General features: G+C 42.3%; 1 protein-coding gene across 2 annotated transcripts in view; it reads right to left on the reverse strand.

Annotated features, from left to right (window-relative positions):
• Positions 1–24572, reverse strand: part of SLC25A13 (solute carrier family 25 member 13) — a 153341-nt gene that overhangs the window by 58498 nt on the left and 70271 nt on the right. For both annotated transcript variants that reach the window (XM_084896668.1, XM_084896667.1), the window contains 7 exons: positions 21255–21394; positions 9540–9686; positions 7446–7584; positions 6420–6513; positions 6104–6188; positions 3124–3208; positions 2477–2635 (listed from right to left, as the gene is read on the reverse strand). In XM_084896668.1, coding sequence (XP_084752794.1) covers positions 2477–2635; positions 3124–3208; positions 6104–6188; positions 6420–6513; positions 7446–7584; positions 9540–9686; positions 21255–21394 — 849 coding nt within the window. The remainder of the gene's footprint in view (positions 1–2476; positions 2636–3123; positions 3209–6103; positions 6189–6419; positions 6514–7445; positions 7585–9539; positions 9687–21254; positions 21395–24572) is intronic.

Here is a 24572-nt window from a genome sequence, read left to right on the forward strand (position 1 = left end):
ATTTCGAAACATGTTTATTAATTAGAGATGTACTCTGACACCTTCTCAAATACTGCTAGGTGAAGCGTTAACAGCAGCAATTTTAAATTCTCAAAACTGAAACTTAACAGTTTTCCCCGGGAATAATAGCATTTTAAAACAATAAAATTACACTTAATGAGAGATTTATAGTCAAAGAATCGCATGTAGGGTGTTTTATAGCTTGACTTTATACACAAAGGTTAGAATACTGATTCTCAGAAATACTTCAGGTCTTTTTTGTTTTTATTATTCTTTTTTTGCTAGCAACGATGGTTTCCCATTTTCATCAAATCTTACTCTTGCCTGGCGATAAGCATTTCCACAAATATAGCTATATACAATTATTAATTAAGGATCAAGTGCAAGGCCCTAAAGGGAATTGGTCCCCAACCAATCAATAGCAATAAGTAATTTATGAAGCAAGATTGTAAATCATTGTTTTAAACCTGAACTGTCAATCATCTCTTTGCTTTTAAGATCCCAGTAATAGAACAGAGGTAAACAAAGTTTTATAGTAAATCGTTTGTTTTAAAATCATCTATTAGAAAAAAAAAAATCAGGGAGACATGAACATAGGTAACTTCCAGAACTGATGCCCTTATATTCACACTCTACTTAGCATCTTCTGACAGAGAACCCCTCAGGGTGCTGGCACCCCAAACAGGTTAGATAAATGGCTATTACTAAACCAGAGACATGGTTTCAGAATGAGCCTCCATCTCTATCTAATAGACGGCTCGCTCCCCCTTCCCTGTCTCTCACAAGTCATAGCTCCAACAGCAAGGCATTTGTGGGAATCCCCCCCCCCCCCCGCCCCCAATGGCTCAGCACTCAGGTATGCTTCAGGCTGCTGGGTCCATGGGGTCAAGAGGACAGGTCAAAGAAAGAAATGCAGATGCAACCAAGAATCAAGACCTGCCCGGCGTAGTCAAAGAGCTGGAAACAGATTTAAAAACAAACCAGGTCAACATGAGGACATGAAGGGCATCCAGGAGGACGCCAGTATTTCTCAGCATTATCTAAAGACAGCCTTGACATTTCCCCAAGACCGAGGAAAGCTCACAGAAGTAGTTTGTGAAGCAACGCTAAGGCTCCAACGTCTGCCCAACCTGAGGTGCAAGGCCCCCTACAGATGCTAACCCAGGGGACCAGGGAAGGTGGCCGTCTTTGCCTGAATTGCCATGAAGCAGGAGCTCTGACATTAACCTTGCACTACTTGGGAGACGTTTCATTTGCCAGGTTTGTTGTCACCAGGAGGGAAAAGTATTTCAAATGGAAGGCAGTGACCCTGCAAGGGTCATCATCAATCACCTGGGGTCAAAGACCTTCCCGATTGTCAGAAGAGGCAGGGGTGAAGGGAAGGGGGCAAAAGAAAGATCAAAGGGCCTTTGAAGGGGGTTATCCACTACACAACAGAACCTGTAAAATGGAACTCCTCTGGAGTTGGAAGCCTCCTAGTTGCTAAGGTGAGAGATTTCATGAGAGGTCTTTTTATTTTCCTTTCCTTTTTTTCTTTTTAATAGTTAGATGCTTAAGAGGAAGACTGGAGTCAGCAGATGGCAGAAGAGGCACAGAGGCACAGGCTTACGTGGCTGCCAGTTTGAAGGCCTGTCTCTGCAGGGCACTCAGTACTATTTCCTTCTTCTGGAGCAAGCGGGGATGAGGGAGAGGAGGGGAGACCCCGCCGGCTTTGCAGTTACCAAATGGCAGAGTGGCTCAGCCTGAACTGCCTTGCAAAACCATCCTCTAGCTGATACAAATACTCCTGCTACTTTTCTCTGTAGATGGCCATCACAAAGGGAGAGAGGCTGGAAAGCAGGCAAGGCCCATGGAAAAGCCGTCAGGGACTGTGGGATTCTTCCTGTGAGCGATGGCATACTTTTTGCTCCTGTTCTCACTGCTTAATGAACCCGAGGTGATTAAAGGAGCAGCTGGGTCCAGGACTACCGGGCTGGCGTGTGAATCAACTCCACTGGGTACAGAGGTAGAGGCAGGGAAGGAGCAACTTGAACTCAGAGAGAGGCAGGAAAAGAGAGCTCCACTGAGCCTTGGATCCCGCCTGATGGACTTCCTGTGTATATTCAAGGAGACTCATTAACCCCAGGAGGCTCTGTCCTGTCTCCAGAATGCCTTTCCCTATGATCTGGTGAGTGGGGCGATTTCAAGGACACAAACGACGAGCCTTTTAAAAACTCACTGAAGATGTTTATAAACGCAATTATTTTAAGGAATAAAACATATTAGTACAAGCAATGTAACTAGCTTTCGGATGATGGGCTGTTTTCATTAGCCATGCCCCAGATGCCTGGGGCCTACTCCCATTAGCATGGATAATTGAGAATGTGCTGCATTTCCATTCCAGCACAGCCTCTCTAATACCTTTCAGGCACTCCGATGGAAAACCAAACCTCTCGCTACGGCTTCACCTTGCACGAATTTAGCACACGGCACTAACCTCTGTACAGTCCAAAGAAGCCTTCGTAGCGTAGCACTTTCTTAAAGCAGTCAAAGCTGTTTTTATACATAAGTTCTCCCACAAAAGAGCCAGTTGATCGCTGGTTCTGCATTCGCGTTTTGACAAGATCGATGGGATACACGGCAGTGGCTCCCACAGCTGAAATCAAATAATGCCACCATTTCAGAAGGAATGAAGGTCTGTCCGAGGAAAAGGGGGGGCGGGGGGGGGGGGGGGCAAAGTCAAAGGGGAGCCTGGCCAAAGAAAAAAGGTAATTTTGCGTGAACAGATTTTGAAACCGTATTAACAATTACCCTTAACAATTATGGATTTCCACTCGAGTGAATGAAAGGCTAAGACGTGTCAGTTTTCAAGAAGCACATCCCTACCGCCTAACTGCACTGTTAAATATCTGTCTCTAGCAAGCCCATCTGCAGACAAATAAGAGAGAAAGCCACTTCTAAGTCCCTAATCAGGTGCAGAGAGGGGGCAATTCCCTTTGCTCCTGTCCCATTTCACAGGTCCAGACTGACAAGTGGCTTAGGGACAGGCTAGAGGGTGTTTGGTTTTAATATTTCAAGATGGGAAGCCAGAGGAAATCTAAGAGGAATAATAAACATGAAAAAGGTGAACTCATTATGATTTACCTCCAGCAACAGAACCCAGACCAAATCTGTAGGCTGATTCTGCGACTTGTTGGAGAACTGGGCGCGATGAATCGACTGGGGCCTTCTGCTTCCCAGGCATGGGAAATGGAGAGCGGAAAAGAGGGAGACAGAAGACAGAGCATAAATGAGCACATATTATTTTTTTAAATCACCCGCTAGTTTCTAAATTCATGATACAACTGAAATGTCAAAGAGGAAATGGGTTAGGTTCAGTAAGTGGTGTTTTTTTCTTTTCTTTCTTTTTTTTTAACTTTTAAATCTTAACCTAAGGATATGTCTTTTATTAATTTTTACAGAGTGAGAGAGAGAGACATTTATCAGTTGCCTCCTAACATGTATACAGAGTTGTCAAGGGAAGGTGGCATACAGTTAGTGCTTACTAAATGCCTATTGAATGAGTAAAAAAATTAGGTAAAATTTGGCTTTTCAAAAGCCACGATAATTAAAATTGGTGAGACACAAAAATAATTACCAACCCCAGCCATCAACCCAATGAATTTTAGTCACTATTAAAGTAACACAATTCTAGGCTGGTCCGAGTGCAGTAGTATCTAAAGTAACACAATTCTAACACAATGAGGTAATTTGCAATATTCTTCAAAGTCATTTCACTGAAGATAACTTTACATAGAAATAGGCATCTTTATGAACACAAAACATTTCTTCTGCAAATTGTATGGGGTATTTCCAACTCTATCCCCGTACAGACGGACATCCATAGTAACTTCATTTTAACAGATGCAGCTATAAGAAAGGTATTTGTTTTAGTCACGTGGATACAAATATGCCATGAGAATGAACAAATAGAACAGAACAAAAACAGACTCAGAAACAAAAAACAAACAGAAGGGAGTGGGTGGAGAGACACAGGTAAAAGTGGTGAAGGTGAATATTGTCAATAATGATCAGTAACTCTGCACGGTGACAGGAGGTTACCAGCCTGAGAGTGGTGAGCACATTGTAAGATACATACATGTCAAATCACTATGTTGTACACCTGAAACTAACACAATACTCTATGCCAACTGTACTTTAACTCAAAAAAAAAAAAAAAAAGACAAAAAATGTGCAATACTTAGCAAAGTTCTGGTATCAAAACAACAAGTGAACATATTCTGAAAATAATAGGGTGGGAAGAATCTACCACTATCACTAACTCTTCATTTAAAAGATTACATAGATGAAACCCCAGACTTATATTTAACTTTTCTGACACTAGAAGTGCAGCAGGTCATGAATGAGACAAGCAAGAATGCTCCTCCTGCACGCCTGTGTTGAGGATGAATGTTGGCACAGAGCCTACCAGGTGGACGACCTCTGTCAATGTGGTCAGGCCCAGTGGGGCTCAGAGTAAAGAACATTCTTGGCAAGGCCCTCATGAATTGCTCCGAACCTCTCGACAGCAGCCAGCCATCTCCCTCTGTAAAGCTCATCAACCCCCTCAAACCCACTCAGGGCCAGTATCAATAAACACCCATTGCAAACTCTCAAATGCTGGAGAACAGGAGGGAATCTAAAAATTATACAAAAAATAAAAGTCCTGCCCGGCCAGCATGGCTCAGTGGTTGAGTGTCGACCTATGAACTAGGAGGTCACGATTCAATTCCTGGTCTGGGCACATGCCCGGGCTGTGGGCTCAATCCCCAGCAAGGAGAGTGCAAGAGGCAGCCAGTCAATGACTCTCATCATTGATGTTTCCATCTCTCTCTCTGTCTTCCTCTCTGAAATCAATAGAAATATATTTAAACAAACAAACAAATAAAAGTCCTACTTCTTAATCCCCAAATTTCTACAACTAGTAGCAGAGACACTGGTCAGCAGTGTTTAAAAATCAGAGGGAGAAGAGTGAAGGTTGCTTCCATTTCTGCACAGATTATCCCGTTCCCTGTCCTGCACTCGGTAGATCAGCTTCCTCTTTTAACAGCAGCCAGCTGGTTTCCCAGAGGTGCCCCGTGAGGATTTACTGAGCACACACCCACCGCTCTGAGTTACATGGTGCACACAAGACTCGCCGCTGCCCTGGGGTGGGAAGGAGCGGAAAGGAGGGGGTCCTGGCTCGAGGCCTGCCAGTCCTAAAAATGTAGCCCGCATCAACCCATTGTGGTCAAACTGGCGTCTCTGCACAGACCCAGAGCTCCCAGCCAAAAACTGTTAAGTCTCACAGGATTCAGAGATGGCTTTGCCTTAAAGGATCTCTTTTTCTAAAATGCCGCTGGTCTGTGAGTGGATTTATTTTACAAACACCATGGAAGGGCAACCACCCCACGAAGGCTTTGATTCTCTAATCCTGATCTACTGAGAGGCGAGCAAGAGTTACATGAGGAGGTCCGCAGGTCTTCAGTTTCCGACGCCCACCCCTGCAAGAGATTGGTTTCTGTTAACCATAAAATAAAACGTAGCATTCCTCGAATTGTTTCCACATAACTTACGAATCCTTTCATAGAAAAAAAAAAAGAGGTCTAAAAGCCTTCAAACTATGGCTCCAGACTAAACAAAATTATCTCCTTCTGATACTCGGTGAAACGGAAGGCATGGCCGTGGGCAACGCACTGGCGAAGAACCTCTCTGCAGAGCAAAGGCGACTCTCACTTAGCGACAGGCCGCTTTGCTGGGACAGCGACCCCAGAACAGGGCTCCTGCCCCACATCTCACAACCCGAGACTTAGGGAAGAGGCAAGGATCTCCTGCCTGTTTTTGGAGGGTTAGGTTTCCCATACAACTGGGAAATCACCTCACCTTTGTGTGTGTGTGTGTGGGGGGGGTGTAAGCAAAAATTCCCACTAGCTGCTAAGCACAACATCCCCAAGTCATTTTTCTTTTCAGCCTCTACAAAGTGTCTGGATTTGGGGTGCAACATGGAAAAAATGGGCGGTCAGACACCAGCGTCAGAAAGGCAACGGCACAGGAAAAGGGATGTCGGGGTCCTCTACCAAAGAGATACCAGGAAGCACACACCCACCTGCCTCTGGGCCTCGGCCAACTTGAAGGGCAGAGTTCCCTCTGCCAGAGGAGCGATTCGCTCAATGTCTGCTAAGGTCATCCGTCTGGAAGGAGGAAATCAAACAAGAATAAGCAACAACAACATGCAAATTGATTTAAATGATGTACCTTACAGAACCTTAAAATATTCCCTTTTTCGGTTCCCATATTTCAGAGTCATCTTTAATCTGGCTTATTTTTCTCCCAGTATGCTGCCCTCCTCCTACCCCCGCCTCCTAACCTCTTTTTATTAAGCTAATTAAAAAAAAAAAAAAAAGAGGAGGGGGGCAACTTACCCCCGTGGCTCATATAAATCTGCTAACTGAAACAAGATGTCAACTTCCATGGCTGTAATCTGACCAAATTTCTGAGCTGCCAGAACAAACTCCTCTGTGTGGAAAAAGAGTCAAAAAGAGAAAGATTCAAAGAGTAGCCACTACATGCAGCACTCACTCAAGGCACTAGAGTGAGGGAACATCACAAAACGTTATCATTGTTAGTGGCAGAATTCAAGTCAATCCAAACCGGGTAAGCACTTGGAGAGTGCTCCCATTTGTTTGGGAAGAGGGAGCCCAGGAGTGTTTCTAACATTGACTTCAAAGTCTGGTGTCATCTGATGACTCTGAATAAATGACAAGGATGTTTTCCAAACTGCAGGTCAAGGAAAACTAGGAAACGACTATGAAATATCATATGCATAGATCCCAAGAGGTTATATCAATGAGGCTGTGGAATTCCTAAGCAAATTCTGTTAAAAAAAAAAAAAAAAAATGCTGGTATCTGGTTATAAGACTGTAGATCAATTTGCACTGCTACCAGTGTAAGTTTATTGCAAGATTTGAAAACATTTAAGAAACTTTACACAGTTCCCTCACTCAAAGACTGTCTGTGGCTTATTTAAAACTTGCTGAAGCCCGGCCAGTGTGGCTCAGTGGGTGAGAGTAGACCTATGAACCAGGAGGTCACTATAGGATTCCTGGTCAGGGCACACGCCTGGGTTGTGGGTTTGATCCCCAGTAGGGGGCGTGCAGGAGGCAGCCCATCAAGGATTCTCTCTCATATCTTTCTATCTCTCCCCATTTTCTTTCTCTCAGAAATCAATAAAAATAAGTTTTTAAAAAACACACAACTTGCCAAAGATTGCTTTGTTTGCTTCTGTCTAATTAAAGGATGGAGAACACACATATACCATAGGGCTAATATGAAATAAGATAAAAGATAATGAAATTTAAAAATCTACAAAACTTCTTGTTGCCCTTTTCACTCTAATAATGATATACCAAGATACTTGCAGGCAAGAGTTCAGATTTATTCTCACTCACCCTTAGTCACCTCCACATCTTTCCTGTTGCCGGCCAGAGTGCTGTAGATCTTTCTAATGAGTTCCATGTTGTTAAGAAGTGAATTAAATCCATTAAAATAGGAGAAACTGACCTGATGGGACGTGGTACCTCCAGCAGCCTTAAATAAGTTGAAAATAACAGAGAGAAGAATAAAGACAAAGTATTTATAGAATGAAGAAGATTCAAAAGTACAAACAGCAAACACCAGTGATCGGGAATACATGTATAAGAAGAAAGAGCCATAAGTGTTTTTCTGTTACATTAAAAAAAAAATCTATAAATGATTTTTAGAAGTAACTGCAACTAATCATGACCAGAACTTGTACTCTCCACCCACACTCCTAGAAAACTAAATAAATACATGTGTAGGGTTATAACAACAGGACCAGTAGTAATTTACAGAGTTCGAATTTCCATTGGAAATGTTTTATAAGTTTGTTTATTTCATCTAATGAGCAATTCTTAAAGGCTCAGACATGCAAAACCATATTACACACATGTGTGTGCTTATACATGCAAAACTCTATTATACCAATACAAACATGATATGAGAAATGGTCAATTTGACATTAATATCATGATTTGTCATGTTACTCATAAGTAGCAATAAATAATCATTTATGTAAAGACTTTACAGCAGTGGGATTTCTAGCAAACAGGCGTATGATGGTAAAATTATGAGATGCCATATGCTTTGATGGAAGGTTAAGACTGGTCAGAATTCTTGATAGTCAAAATTTGTAAGAACCCATATTTCTTCACCGGGGACAAGGGAAACAGACAGCATGTTCCATTATGAATGGAACTTGTTTGGGGGTTTCAAATTCTAGCCTTCCCTAACAAGGCAAAATATTTTTATTAGAAAAGCACTTCTTTATAATGTAACAACCACATAAATCTCCACTGAGTAATCAGTTCAAATAGCTGACATGGGAGTTTAGGATGGAGTAGGGAAGGGGTGGGGGGGATGGAGGGGAAGGAGCTAGATTAACACAGTGCCAGAGTGGAAAGTGCCTTGTCAGAATACCACATTTCCAACAAGAGGTACCAGGAAAAGAAAAGGAAAAATGAAAAGCTAGCCTAAGCTCCCGCCTGTGGGAAACACTGTGAGAAACCCCCAGGATGGTGAAAACACCCAAAATATCTTCTCCCTGCGATGAACAGAGCGATATCATTGCATAAGCGTTCCCAAATCTGTGTGACCATCAGAATTATCAAGGAAGCTTCAGAAGTAGGTTCTAGGGTCTCACCACCTGTAGATGGTGAATTAGATCTGGGAAGAACCTTAGAATTGGTATTTTTTTTATAATTATCTGTGGTGATTCTTCTGGCTGGATCTCTACGAGGAGGAAACTCTGCGACACAGGCCAGCAGGGCTCTGCCCATCAGGAATCACTGCTGAATGACCGACCAAGTAAATATGAGATTGAGAGTCTGTGTTCTGCTGACCTCTCAAATATATCTAAACATACAGCTAAAAAATATATATATTTTTGCCTTGGAGAATAGATAAAAGCAAAGATGAGTATTTGACACACCTCAAAATATAAAACAGAATATGCAATCATAAATTTGTTTTTCCTTTTTTATTATTATTTTTTTAATATATTTTATTGATTTTTTTACAGGGAGGAAGAGAGGGATAGAGAGTTAGAAACATTGATGAGAGGGAAACATCGATCAGCAGCCTCTTGCACATACCCCACTGGGGATGTGCCCACAACCAAGGTACATGCCCTTGACCGGAATTGAACCCGGGACCTTTCAGTCTGCAGGCCGACTCTCTATCCACTGAGCCAAACCGGCTTTGGCTGTTTTTCCTTTTTTTAAAAAACAGCTAATATGTTTTCTTCAAGATATTCTTGTCCAAATAACAAATTAACTTACCCACTAAAACTAGCCAAACCATACTCTGTCTTTAACTTGAGTAATGTATGCGATCACATTAACAAAACGTTTGTTTTTAAATAGAAAAACTTCTAAATAATATGTAAGAACTGGCCTTATAATCCCTTATTCTCTGAGCTCATGCCAGGTAGAATACATTACTTCATTAGGGCAAGTTACACTTACAGCTACTAGACATTCTTCCACAAAAGGTGTCAAGACATGGGGGCGGATGGTGACCATGATGTCTCTGAAGTCAATGGCTGTGACTTTCCCGGTCCTGGCATTGTCCCTCTGCACAAAGGCTTGCTTTGCATGCTCCAACTGTATTTCCTACAAACGAAAAAGTTAAAATAATTTACGTTTCTCAATTACTACAGATAACGGCTCAACTTCAAGTTAGGGTAAAGAAAGAGAGATTACATCTTGGATCCACTAGCTTCATAGCCTGTTAAAACAGCACTCCCCTTTCCCAAGCTATTGTCTTCTTCCAAAGACAGAATGTTGCTTGGCCCAGTGAACGTGTCCTAGAAGTGGATTCCACCTTACACCTCCCACCAAAGACACCATATCACCTCCATACTCTGCTAGAGTCCTAGGACACTAAGGTAATAAAGTGGGATGAAGGTTGGTAGGCTCAAAGATCTAATCAAAAATAACTTAGGTGACACAGAAGATCAAAGAAAATACACCTGCAGGGACATCATCTCTCTCCAAAGAGAGAAGAATTCTCAGTGGAAACCCAGCATACACACATATGACACAACAACTTATTGGAAAGTGCGGTTCCCCTCTGAAATATGCGATTCCCCTACTACCAATAGCATCAAGGGGTTCCTCAGCCTTGACACTATTGGTAGTTTGGGCAAGTTAAGCAGGTGAGCCATATCAGCCAGGGCAGCATTGCTGGTTTTGACTTAGCCTGTCCCTTACTGAAACTTTCTTCTGAAACCCTAATCTTTGTAATGCCCCTTCCATTCACGCCTTAAATGAAAGGCATATGTCAGCCAATGGTCCTCTGTCCTCAGTGAGAAAACCTGAGAACAGATGGGAAAAGGCCAAGGCCTCCCTCCCAAGACCTCAGAGAGTTCTTAGAAGGTTTGAGTCCCAGATCCAAATCTCTCGCTCCTGTCTGCTGGACCAGAATTCCTACTGCTTAGAGAATATAACCGTGTGTGTATCTTATAAAAGCCATAAAATTACACATCAGTAAATGTCCCCCGCCCAGCCCTCAAACCTGGTCCTGCTCCTATGTTCAGAGCTTAATTATTGGCATGCTGTTTTTTCTGGTCACCCAACCTAGAAATCTGTCCATTTTAATTCTCCAAGCTTCCTTTCCCCCAGGGAAAACTAGTTACCAAAACCCTTGAAAGTTCCCTCAAATGCATCTTCTCTTTTCACTCCTGATGCCACTGTTCCTGGCCCTCCCCAGACCATGCCTGATTTCCACTGTGGGTGCACCTGCCAGCTGGCACTTTGACATCTGCAGTCCCTCCCACACACACACACACTCACACACACACACACACACACACACACACATCGACAGCTGCCTTTCAGAATCTCAGATCCGACCTCCATCCCCTCCTCAGAAACCTTCAACAGCCTTTCGTCATGAAGACCCGTCTCCGGGGCACAGTGCTCACGGTCCTCCAAGGAGCCACTCTCAGCCTTGTCTCCAGCACCCCACGCCAGCCCCCCAGACTTCCACACACGCGGGCCTTTGTCTACACTCTTCCCCCACCTCGCGTTGACAGCAGCTTTTTTCTCTAGTCCCTGAAATCCTACCGCCTCCACCAGGCCCAGCTCAGATGCCACCTCTTAGGTCAATGTATCTAGGCCTCCGAACTGAGAGCCATGGCTCACCTGGCCCCCTGCTTGAACGTCAGTGGTATGACTTGCCTTTTCCCACCCTACGCCCTTGTAGGGGAATAGAGACTCTATGCCCTGTTCATCCCAGTCATGGTGTAGGCAGACTGCTTCAGGGAGAGTAGGCACTCGGTAAACCAGAGAATAAACAGAATCAGAAAAAAACTATAAAACCAATTGAATAAGTAAATCATGTTCCATGAAAAAAAAAAGGGGGGGGGAGGGTTCTCTGAACAACTGCCTCCAATTTAAGAGGGAAAAAAAACAACGACCGTAAAAGGCCCTGTGGAGAAGAATGGCCATAGTACGCACAGTAGGTCCTTGGGTTATGTCGGAGGCCCATTTCTATGGTGCGACATAAGAGGATTTTTGCTGTAAGTCGGAACCCACCTATGTCACTCACATGGACACATACAAAGCAGCAATGAAGTGAAACAGTAACAAACATTTAAAAGAAAGATAACAATTCCTGACCTTTACTTGTGGTAAATAAATAATAAAAAAACATAAAGCGCGTATGTACATACGTCTAAATGATGGAACTTTTTTTTTATATAAATAAATGGGAGATGGCAACATAACCATGAAACGATGTACATCGAGTCCAACATAACCCAAGGACTGCCTGTGTTCAACTGACAATAAATGAACACACGATCCAGACCCAATGCTAAAGCTATCCTAATCCAAGATGACTCTCAGCGGTAGTAGGTGTGTTAGGTTATGTGCCTTTTCCTTTGTTTATAACTCAGAGTTTTAAGGATCCTCAGGCCATGATACCCAAAACAGCATCCCTTCCCCTGGCCACCCCACCTCCTCAGAAAGCACAGTAAGGCCCTCCTGACCAGACTGTCAGGGGGCAGAAGAGCAGCACTGTCAGGTGGGCAAGGTGGCGCCCGCCCTGCAAAGCAGCGAGCACACCTGTATTGAGGGTGGGGTCACTACACATTTGAGTGCCTGAGCTTCCGGGAGTAAACGTTTACTGGCAGCGATCCCTGATCATGGAACAAGAAAGCCTTAACCATAATAATGAACAACTTAAGAATGCATTTCTCACAGCCCTTAAAGACAGGACACTATAAATTCCTCAAAAAACAAGAAGCCACACCTACCTAGGCTTTGACATAATGGGCCAGAGTGAAAACATTGAGGTGTTTCCACAGACTTAAAGGAAGCTTACTACAGATGTGGGTGCCTTCCGAAGAACAGCTGCTCAGGCTGCAACTGTTTCTTCTTCTGGGTGAAGAAATGAAAACTGTTACCTCAAACGCTACAATCACCATGATATATCATTTAGTGAGCATCTGTTATGTGTTGGACACTGTTCTCAAGCAGTTTATAGTAATAAACTCACTCAGTGCTCCTGGCAACCCTACAAGGTCCATGCCATTCACTGTAGCGGTTGAAAATGTGGCCTCACAGACAGGAAGCAGCAAAGCTGGAATTCAAACCCATGCAGTTCCTCCCTTCGGACAACGCTCCTAACACTGCATTACACTGCACGGGGAGTCCAGTAATGCTGCTGGTAGGAATCGGATCACAAAGTTGACGCTTAGAAACCTTAATAGCTATGAAGAGATAAAATTCAATTTTCTTTTAAATTATTCTCAATACTCTAGATTTTCCTATTGCCTATTTTCATGAGAAAACAATAAAATTCTTGATACTTTTTCATTAAGACAAAACTATGCGCTCAGAATGCCAGCATTGTCTGCCCAACAACAGCAGATACCAGGGAGGGCAGAAACCACATCTAAAAGGCTTCTGCTGGCCTCGCTCGCTGTTGACTCATTTTCTCACAATCCCAAGAGACTGAGAAGGAGAAAGACAAATGAGGAGGCCCTGGGAGCTCACACATAGATGGTCTATAAATACTTAGAGAATGAATGATATTGGCAATAAATATCCAGACTCCATACACATGGCAGTGACTTCAAGCTCTCCACTGGCACCTCTGAAGCTATTTATAAACAACCTAATGTGGACGTAAGGCTGGTTCCTAGATCTGAGCCCAGAGGGATAAAACAGGGACAGAGGATGTTTGCTATGCATGGAATAGAACATACATAAGATAACGTTCATTTGTAAAGCGAAGAGGACCAGAATGGATAAACTCCTCATCCATGTGGCGGGGGTAAGAACAATGGGAGAAGCTACCATTACATTCAAATATTTAAAGCTTAAAGGGCTATCAGATTAAAAAAAAAAAAAAAAAAAAAAAAAAAAGACAAGAAACATGTTATACTTTCTGTAGTTCTTAAAAATCAATCAATGGAGAGAAAATATAGGGATCGGGTTTTAGCACAAAGCACAGAAGTATTTAACCTGTCTAAATATTCAGCAATAAATGGGACTGACTACCTTGCAAAGTAACAGGTTCTCTCCCAGTCATGGGAAATATCTGTTTGACTAAGGAACATATGTCAAGACATTATTTTATTTACTTTAATATAGGGGGTTATGGAAGCAATATGTTATGATGACAACAATCCGAAGTCTGAAAAGCTGCAGTTTGAAACAGGAATGAATGGGCAGAGCTCAAATATCAGTCCCAGCACTCCCAGCTGGGAGGGCTCAGGGCCTTGTGTTTGCATCTTAGAGCCCCAGCAACACCTACTACACTGGGTTGTAAAAATGAGGCATCATGCATTACAGGTGCTTAGTAAATGGTAGCTTTGATTTTTGTAGAGGTGAATGGTTTCAAAACCTCTAAAGTCCTTTCCAACATAAGCCATTTGAGTCCTTCAAAAGAAAAAAAAAATCATGAGTAAGAAACAGCCATTGTGCTGAGTCATCTTGAACAGCCACGGGAGATGAAGACCAGACAGGGTGGGGAATGACAGTAACAGCTGGAGGTTTAAGTATCTACTGCCGGCCAGAGGCGATGCCAAGAACGCCAAAGGCGGTATTTCGTTTAAGCCTCACAATCATTCTTCGAAGTAATAATTTTATCTTCATCTGACAGAGGCACTTGAAGCTCTTGAAGGCTAAGTAACAGGTCTAAAGTCACACAGCCAGGAGGAGCTTGATTCCAAAACAGATTTTTCCATGACTGACTTAAGCTGCCCTGGGTAAAATCTCTGTCCAAGGATCCTAAGTTGATCTGGATAAATAGCTGGAAAAGAGATTTAAAGAAAAAGTTGCAGTGCCTGCTTGTATGTAAAAATAGGAGCAAGATGTATCTCAAAGAATCCCCACTGTGGATGATGGGGGAGACAGAAGCCTTTACCACAAAGGTGGATACTTGAGGGGAAAGCGATGTGGTTGGTTGACCATGATGAGAAACTTGGGGGTGAGATGAGTTTATGTTATAAATAAAAGGTAAGCTACAAACAAAAGAAAGCTAGAGGTACGGGTAGAAACATAACTCTGGGAGATGTAGATAGCAGGATTTAAGGGAGAAATCCAAAGGGCTAACGTTTTTTAAGTGTTGCTACGCCCCAGGGACTGTTGTGCTTTCTTCCTTCATCTCTTCGCATCCACCCAACATCCTTATAAGGTGGGCCGACCATCACCTCCATTTGGCAGATGGAATTTGCAGATGGAAGTGTGAGGTAAAGAGCAAGCTGTGGGTCACATGACACTTAGGATGAAATTGGATTCCCACCTCTCAGCCCCCGACCCGTGCGGTCTGACTGTGAAGCCCCAGTTAACTGACCTACGCGTTCCTTTTCAGAGGCAGGCCTACCAAAAACCAGGAGGAGAAAAGTAACCGTTGTAGAAATAGATGGGATCATGCCACAGCACATACAAGAGCAGGCAGACAAAAAAGGAACTGATCCCTAAATAAGTGAGTACTGACAGTGAAGTCTCCAGCCAAGAAACTGCGCAACCCCCCAGGAGGTGGCCCAGCTCTGCAGAGAGAGCTCCTGTGAGGGCCAGGTAAAGGGGTGCTGGAAGAGAAGGGCCCTCCTCTACCTGAGGCCGCCCCTCGAGCAGGGAGCTGCACAGCTATCGCCACGGCAGTTCTGCCCCAGCCCAGGCCAGGAGGTCCGCGTTCCCTTTAACATCTGCCAGTGCCTGTTTCCGTTCCTTCCATTCCAGCGCATACAATTAACGGAATAGGCTTTTAAGGCCACTGTTTCCAAAGACTTCAACACACCCATTCAGATTGCTGTAGGGAGGGGGGAAAAATCAAACTCTTCACAATTGCTAGCTGTACAGAAATAAACATATAGAGGGGTTACACCACGTTAGGTCTAACATTCACACTTCTAATAGTTCCAGGCCTGTCATTTCCTTAATAATCTCCAATTTTCAAGTGGGTATATTTTGAATGCAAAAACTCCCTCCGCCCTCTATTCAGACATGCAAGTGTGTGCTTCAGCGGCCCGAGAACAATGTATCAGGAACAAAAACACCTAGACCAATAGCCCCTCAAGACAAGCGGCCTATCCAGATGATTTGTATTATAAAGCCACGAACAACAAAAAAGACCCCTGGCTAGTTGGCATTTTTGTGTTTTGTACAGTTTTGAAATTTAAAAGAAAATCTAAAACTTTATTAAAAAAAAAAAAAAAAAAAAGGCAGGGAGTTACCAGTAACAATATGATTCAAAAGAATTCCTTTCAGGGGGAAAGGGGGGGTGTAGAAGAATTCTGGGGTAATGGCAAGTCACTATAAAAGCAAGGAGCAAAAGTGTATAAAGAAGGTGTGCTTATAAATATGGCATCACATTGAGCCCTGAAATAAATCAATTCTGTATTACATCCAGTATCAGAATTTGCACACTATTTAATATATGAATATTCATTTCATTTTCACTTCATTTTCATTTTCCTGGGTTGATTTGAAGAAAAAAAAATACTAGTTAAAGATCCACCTATTTTTAAAGAGTAACAATGGAGCTCAGCAATGGAACAGGTAGAGAGACAAGTAGTTCCGGTTCTTAACATCTTCCTGTGCTTCCCACATTCAGCCCGTGCAGTCAGCACACGTTGAAATGTTATCCCCAATTCACTGGGCGGGGCCTTTGAATTAAAGGGTCTTTAGAAGCAGCGTTTGTAGCACTGCAGGCAAGCAACACTTCGGCAGAAACGAAGAACTGAGCTTTTCCCTCTAAATTTCCTTGCTCTTCTGAGTTAACCTTGAACTTCACAGTGGGTAACGGCTGGGGAGATGCCATATGGAAGGTTTGTTTTTACCTGGATGTTACTGTAAAAGCCTGCACAACCGGCTGTTCCACAGAACAGCAAGCCGACTAACACCATGGACACAACCACAACAAACACGGATTTCTTTTTCCCTGAGAGTAGAAAACGTAATGTGAATGAAATGTCCTGCATCTGATTCTCCAAGTGACCAGATCTTATCACCTCTGTGGTGACCCATCACCAAACTAGCAATGCCTTTCGTTTGGACACAACACACAACCTAATCTCCTGGAAGAGCTGAGAGCAAACAACTCTTACTCATAAAAGCTCCCTTTACTCATTATTTCATTTTGGAACTTCAAATGGCGCTGTATTGATGAAACAGTAGCCAACCTGCAGTGCAGATCCCGTCTGGTTTGACTTAAAATCAACATAAAAAACACGTTAAAAATGCAAATATAACCAAGATCTCCAGCTACTAGAGATCCATGGTCTCGATAGTTTAACTAATACAAATGGCAAGTTTGGGGACAACGGGGAGGCACAAATAGCTCAGGTTACTCAATCCGAGGCAAGGGCCTTGCCAGTTACCCACGGACCTGTTTAAGCATCGTGGCTTCAGCAAAGTCTAGTACAAGGGATTGCTTTTTGTTAACACCCAAATGTTCCATCAGTTCCAACGCTTGAGAATTTGACGTTGCAGGGATTGAAGGTTATGTTTTGTTTTGATGGATGGTAAAGAGGAACAATTTCTTTTTTAACATCTACAACTTCTGTGTTCAAAGTTTTGTCTTAAACCAGCATGCCATGAAAACATATTAGCAAACCACAGTGATGGTGATTAGAAAATCCAGACCACAGCTGACTAGGAGCAGTGGCCGAGGGATATGTGGCAACCTGAATAACCAAAATGTCCATTTTACCCAGAGAAGGTTTGGGCAGATTGGTAGGTCATGGCGACCCATAAGCCAAAGTAATGGTCAATTTGACTTCACAAAAAGAACCAAACTTGCCCTTGCTGGAAAGAGCATTGGCCTGCAGACTGAAGGGTCCCACGTTCGATTCCAATCAAGGACACATGCCTGGGTTGCGGGCTTGATTTCCCCATGAGGGGCATACAGGAGGCAGCCAATCAATGACTCTCTCATCACTGATGCTTCTATCTCTCTATCCCTCTTCTTTCCTCTCTGAAATATATATATGTAATATATATGAACCAAACTTGTTCAGCTGCATATTAGCATGAATATGCTTTGGGGATCACGTGATCTGACATCAAGGGTCCTTACCAATACGAGTGGCCAATCTGCAACACCAGATGCAGCTCTATTCCTAGGTTCTACTCTGAGCTCTGCCCACTATGATTCACCCCTCTGACAAAAGGGCAACCAGAATACAGGTAAACACTCACACCACCTTTGCGATTGGGGCTCTACACTGGGTCAGTAACTTCATTCTTAAATGCTATTTGATGAGAAGACATTATGGGTAATGTTTAGTCTGATTCCCTCCCAACTCCTGTTTCTTAGCTAACTAATAAAGCCCCAACTTCAAAATCTCCTCCAATTCACAGCATTGCTGATTTCTTGATGTTAATACTAGTCATGAAAAGGAGATTTTGGCAGACACAGAACACAAAATCTTCTCCAAATTCTTTTCTAAGAATACTGTTTTCAGTATGCCACAATGAACTATTCTACTTAGCCACCATAAAAGTAGAGTTTGCTCTCGGAGCTGAGAGAGAGGTGAGTGGAACGTTTATAGGGTATTTTAAAATACACATCCTTACCCACATATAACACAGTGTTCACATTCACCACACATACATGCCATCACTCCTGCGTGAAGTGGCGAGGATGGACCTGGGCATGAAAACCAGCAGCAGTAACGGCCACGGTGTCAGTGACGCAGTAACAGGACTGTGGCCCCATCCCCTTCTGAAATCCTTCCCTAGAGAAGATTCCAGGAAGGGGGATATGCGTACTTCAATATTATACTTTAGATGCAAAGTATATACAAAGATAAATTTAGTTCAAAGAATATCAAACGTATCCACCACTTTATGAACTTTACAACCAAAACATAGGAAACAACACACCATCTCAGCACTAGAGGGATGCCTGTAACCAGCACCGTCTCGGTGGGTGGGCAGCTGGTCCGGACTGTACACAGATGTGCATGTGATGTCCTCACAGCCCCATACACGGTGGGTTATCACAGAGCAAAACGTTTATTAAAGAAAGAAAAGAAAATCTGACCGTGCAGAGAATGACACTGTCCACCAACACACAAGCATAGGTAACACTCAAGAGTGTACGGATTCAAGTGGCTGAAGGCTCTACCTTCCAGAACCTTCAGTGGGATGGAGCAGCGCTGTCTCTGTGTACTGCCCAGACTCCTGAAGCCACACACACATCTTGGCTGCTCGCTCCTCTGGCTGCAGGTGACAGGTAGCAGCATGCACGGGGGCAGTTCTTTCACGTCTCGAGCAGCCGAGTGTCTGCCTTCCTGAGCCTGGCGCCAGCCAGGGAGCTGGTGCCTGTGTCTCCGAGCCCTGCCCTAGAGCAGCAGGGCGGGTACGTGCTTGACAAAGCAAGAATCTGAAACGCAGGAGATTGAGTTCCCTTCTACCTATAAGAAGTTCCCTGAATCCAGACAAAAGTTCAAAGGAAGCAAACAAAAACATTTAGTGTGTGTGTGTGTGTGTGGGGGGGGGGGGCGCGGAAGGAGCGGTTGGGAGAGGTGAGGGGAGTTGACCCAATGGTAGATATCAAAACTGGCATTTCATTGGCGTTCATATAAAGTCTATTATGATGCATCCCTTCCTTCCTTTCAACCTGGGCCTTGAGTGGGACATAAAAGCAAAGCCCAACCTGAGCTATTTGAACCTAGTAAAAGTTGATCATGTGCATTTGGGCTACAAAGTCAAAACCATCCTATGCAGGACACTGTGGGATGGGCCCACTCACCATTAGAGAGTAGAGCCAAATTCTAGTGAATGCCCTACACGTGAAGCAGGAAACCTCGACAGTAACCCCTGAGTCATCTCGTCTTTGACTGACTTCTCCATATTTTGAGAAAGACATAGACGCCACTGGGAGTGGTAGACAGCCGACTCAGTGCAGCATAATTGATACTTGCTTAAAGAAAAAATATGATCAGCCTTACTACTGCTACCATCCCATTAAGACTCAAAGTTAATTAGGCTGTATTCCATAAAGTCCATTTGAGGCATTTGTCTCAATAGCATTATTGCAATTATTCCTCATCAAAATGAATACCACCTCCGACTGCATGCCAGTGTCTTGTATAAACAACAGCAAGAATCCAAGTTGAATTCCATTCTTCACCTGAGTTATTCACACAGGTTTATGTTGACACAGAACTGCACGGGGTATCGGGGTTCGGTCATAGACATGGCCCCATGTTTTTTAAGAATACTACCAAAGCAGGTTTAAGACATCTTGTTGTAAGCTTCCAAAGGCCAGGAAAATAAAAGCAGAGTAAACAGCATGACAATTTCATACATCGTAACACCACCAGCGGAAGTCAAAATGAGAAGCACCTATTAAAGTCAACCTATTGCACAGGCTGGTGCCAAGGTATGGTTGCCTCAAAATGCTGACTAATGAGCACATGGCGCAGTGTCTGTGTGTGCCCCTGATATCCTCCACCTTCACCCCGCTTCTGTTTCCAACCACTCCTCAGGAGGCTCCGACAAGGTCTCCGGCACACAAGAGAGGCAGGGACCTCAGGGTACCTGCTGCTGACATTACTAGTGATAACGAACAGAAGGTGGTTTCTCTAGAAAACTCTTCCTGAAGATCTTGAATTTAAACACAGCAAACAAATCCCATTAAATGACTCTTTCAAACTATTACACTTACTAAAAGCCCTGGTAGGGTAGCTCAGTTTGTTGGAGCGTCGTCCCAATATGCTGAGGTTGTGGGTTTGATTCCCAGTCAGGACATACACAGGAATAAACCAATGAACACATCAAGTGGAACAACAAATCAATGTTTCTCTCCCTCCCCCCTCTCTCTCCAAATAATCAGTCAATAAAACATTTATAAAATACTACATTTAATAAAATATCAAATTTAATTGTTAAGAAAAACAAAACAAATGCCTGAAAATCTAAAAGAAAGAGTGGTTTATCATATAGACCCACGTGTCACGTAGGTAATGCTGTCTGGGGCTAAATGTTAATGTTATAGTTGAAACATTTTAAAAAATATGCTTCAAAAGGAAAAGTATACTATAATCCTACTACTCTTCCTTTGGCACCATCAGTGGTCTAGTGATACGATCACAATGTGTGTGTGTGGGAGTGGGGTGGGGGGGGAGGAGGGATAGAGAGGAGCAAGAGTGACAAGGCCAGACACATCCTAGAGAAGTGTTCAACCCTGGACATGGACAGCCAGTGCCCTTTCAATAGTGGTTCTCAAAGGAAGCACCTAAGAGGCTTGAAATGTCCTAATGCCTGGATTGGCTGCCTCCCCCCAGCCACCCAAATCAAACCAAATCTAATCTCTAGAGGCGGGGGCCCAAGCAAAGACAGTTTTAAAGCTCACCAGGTAACTCCAACATGCAGCCAAGTTCCAGACTCTGTGCCTTGTCTACGCAAGGCCTCTGATGAAATGTCAATATTGTTAGATGCTAATAAAGACATCTACCCATTTCTCAAGGGAAGATGACGTATTGGTAAATAGCAGTGGAACTAGTCACAGTCAAGAGTTGAAGTTCCAAGTTTGCCCCTCCTGACTTACATGATCTTTGATCAAATAACTTAATTTCCTGGGAAAGGGTTCTACCCAATCTGTAAGAGCCATTCTACACCCTGCTAGAGAAATCTCCAGATGGGATGGTCTGGTCCAGAGTTCCAAAGTCAACCAGGACCCAGTTTCATTTATTTACTCTTTTCAAGAGTGAGACCCACCAGCAAGAACTGAGTGAATTCTGCATATGTCAGGTGTCTCTTTCTTTCTTTTCCAAAATGTAGTTGCACAAATTCTGAATCCCAGTTGAATGGGATACGTTGATGAATCGTGGTCAGTTCAAAGACTTGTTTAACGTCCTCTGAAAAGAGAAAAGGAAGGTTGATTAAAACAAAGCCACTCAGGTTCATCCTTGTAAAATCTGCTATTAAATGGACATTGCTAATTTCTTCTTAAAAAAGGTAACTCAACTTAAAAAAACAGATTACAAAACCATGGCAGAAATAAAAGTTGGAATCAGTTGACAAATCAAAGTTAATAATTCCACCATATGCCAAAACCGGTTTGGCTCAGTGGATAGAGCGTCGGCCTGCGGACTGAAGGGTCCTGGGTTCAATTCCGGTCAAGGGCATGTACCTTGGTTGCGGGCACATCCCCAGTGGGGAGGTGTGCAAGAGGCAGCTGATTGATGATTCTCTCTCATCGATGTTTCTAACTCTCTATCATTCTCTCTTCCTCTCTGTAAAAAAATCATAAAATAAATTAAAAATAATAATAATAATAATAATCCCACCATATAAAAGGAGGGAAACAACACACACACATCTATGTAAAAGGCAGTAGGAAACTAAACCAAAGTAATAAGCTATATCTCTAATATCATAATCACATATATTTTGTTTCAACAAAAATTATTTTCTAGGCATAATGGATATAATTCAATCTTTGGTAGCAGGAAACATATACAAGGTGGCCAAAACAGGTTTGCAGTTGTAAATACACAAAACACAGAGTTTTTTCTTGTATTATTATTTATTAATTACTGTATTATTTATGTGTATTACAAGTATAAACCTACTTTTGCCCAGCCCTGTGCATACAGAAACACATATGACATTTTAAATACAGTCCTTTATGGAGTTATTGAAACGTTTTTGAGGATTTAGAAATCAGTTAGATAAATCTGAAAGCACATTTTCAACAGCACTAAGACCCTTTTTGAACTTTAGAAATTTCCACTATTTATCAAGCTACACTTGAAGACAAAGGTGGTGGGAGGGAAAGCCAGCAGCCCAATTCTTTAACTTTCCATGGCATACGTTTAGCTTGACAGAAGTTCTCAAATGGCTCAAATTATCCCATTTTAAGATGGGCTACCAAATGTGCTAGTATTGATTCTTCACCTCTTTTTAGCCTCTACTATAAAACTGTAGGAGGACTGACAGAGAAAAGAAAACAACAATATAAAAAAACTTTACTTTTCTAAAGCTTCATGTTTTTATTGCTAATCTCAACACCTACCTCCCCACCCCCCCGCCCAAAAAAAAAAAAAAAAAGTGTGTGTTTGAAGGTTAGAGGGAATACAGATTATTATTATATAAATGAAATTTGTCCTGGCCTTCACATTGTTAAATATAACTACCAAACCTGCTTATTTTTATGAGTAAACTGTGCCTGCTACCTTGTTTTTTGGTTGTAACTGTTTCTAAAATAAGAAAAAAAAAGAGCAAAGTTCGTTAGTCCTATAAAGAATGCCAAAAACTTTGGCATATGTTTCCACTGTTTCCCCAAAATTTCCTATTTCCACCCCCATGACACCCACAAGATTTTATCCCATGAGTTTCAAGTTTCCAGAAAATTTTAAAGTCTTGCCATGAAGAAACAGTAGTGCCACCACCAGCATTAAGGTTGGGTGTGTATTTGCACAGAGAAGGTAGTAAAAATCAAAATTATGCCAGGCATAAATTTTATGAAAGGTGGCAGAAAACCTCTGGCTGGCCCTGACAGCAAAATAAAAAGTTTTAAAGGGCAACCTTCAATTTCTTTGAATTTATTCTGTCTTCTCTACTTTTAGGGGGGGAAGGAGATAGGACATAAGAAAAATGAAATGAATCAAGAATTGGAATTTTTTTTACAAATGGAAAGACTCCCCGAGGATCTGCAGCAAAAAGAATTAGGGAGAGGAAGACACCACAAGTTTTCTTCAGCTCTAAAACACCCGAGAAGGAATAAATAAATAAATAAATAAATAAACACCCTAGAAGAAATTTACCAAATTCAAATTCAAATAATGGATTCAGATTATACTAATTGGTAGCTGCCATTTTGTAGGCTCTCACATTGTGCCAGGTATTGTTCTCATGGCTACCAATGTGGACGTCTTCAGTGATAAAAATAGATATTAACTCAGATGATCTGTAGCTCCTGTCTAGTCCTCAAGTTCTATAGCTCTATATAAAGCAGGCCCAATAGAGGTTTAATCTTCTAATTTAGTACAATAAATTATCTAATGAGAACTGATGTGCCAGTGACCAAGATGCAAAAGAAAAACACAATTTTTTAAACACTGTAAATAAAATTTTAAAATATAATAAAACATTAGTGAAATATTATACAAACAATAATGGCTTTCTGGCCATTTTTCTGCATTCCAGTGAAATAAATATTCCTTCCCATCAAGCATCCTGATGAAGTTAAGTTGTAATGTAATAATCATAGGCTGACTTTGAAAAATAAGGTCCTTCCTTTCCATGAAGGACAGTAACAGAAGGTATTAAGGCTGGAGCCTTTTCCACTCTTCCACAGAGCTCACCTCTCATGCAAATGCCAGCCTGAAGTACTAAAATCTAGTCACACTACAGGAGAGAGCAATATGTGATTCCTAAGATCATCTCAACTCTACAAACTGTCAACCCTATAGACCTGTACTGTTTCAGATTTCTCCATGCCTTGTGAGACAATGAAAGGTAAGAATATGCCTCCTATCTTATAGTGGTAAAATCAGAAACAAATAAACCAAAATGATTTTGAAATTCTGCTCTGTACTCAGGCTTCTGTGGGAAATTCCATGAGCTTTACCAAGAAAAACTCCAGGCATCAACCTTAGGGCCATGCTATCACTAAACCTTACATTTCCCTGACTTTTGCAAACCTGACTTGTAGTCCTAGAGAGGAAAGGGGAAACGCAAAATGTTTTAGGTTTTCTTGGTTATTTATTATCAGTGTACTATATACATAACTACAACTCATAACTCACTTGCTGACAGCTTTCAAATAAACATTATTTGGCAGACTTAACATTCACTTCAAAAGAATTAGAAGGTCTCTCCTGGCCTAAAACACAAGTTCTTAAAATCTCACCAGGTTGCGGTCACATAGGCAAAGAAGCAAAACTGAATTAGCACTGGAATATGAATGAAGCATTGGCTCACTAGCTATACATTTTGGATATTCAAGGTCATATTTTTCATAGCTCACCCAATCCTGCTTAAAGTAAAAACAAATTAGAATGCTTATCTCTTAAAGTATAATCATTGTTA

Source organism: Pipistrellus hanaki (genome assembly GCF_964339955.1).
Source record: "Pipistrellus hanaki genome assembly, chromosome: 10".
Taxonomy (NCBI): Eukaryota; Metazoa; Chordata; class Mammalia; order Chiroptera; family Vespertilionidae; genus Pipistrellus; species Pipistrellus hanaki.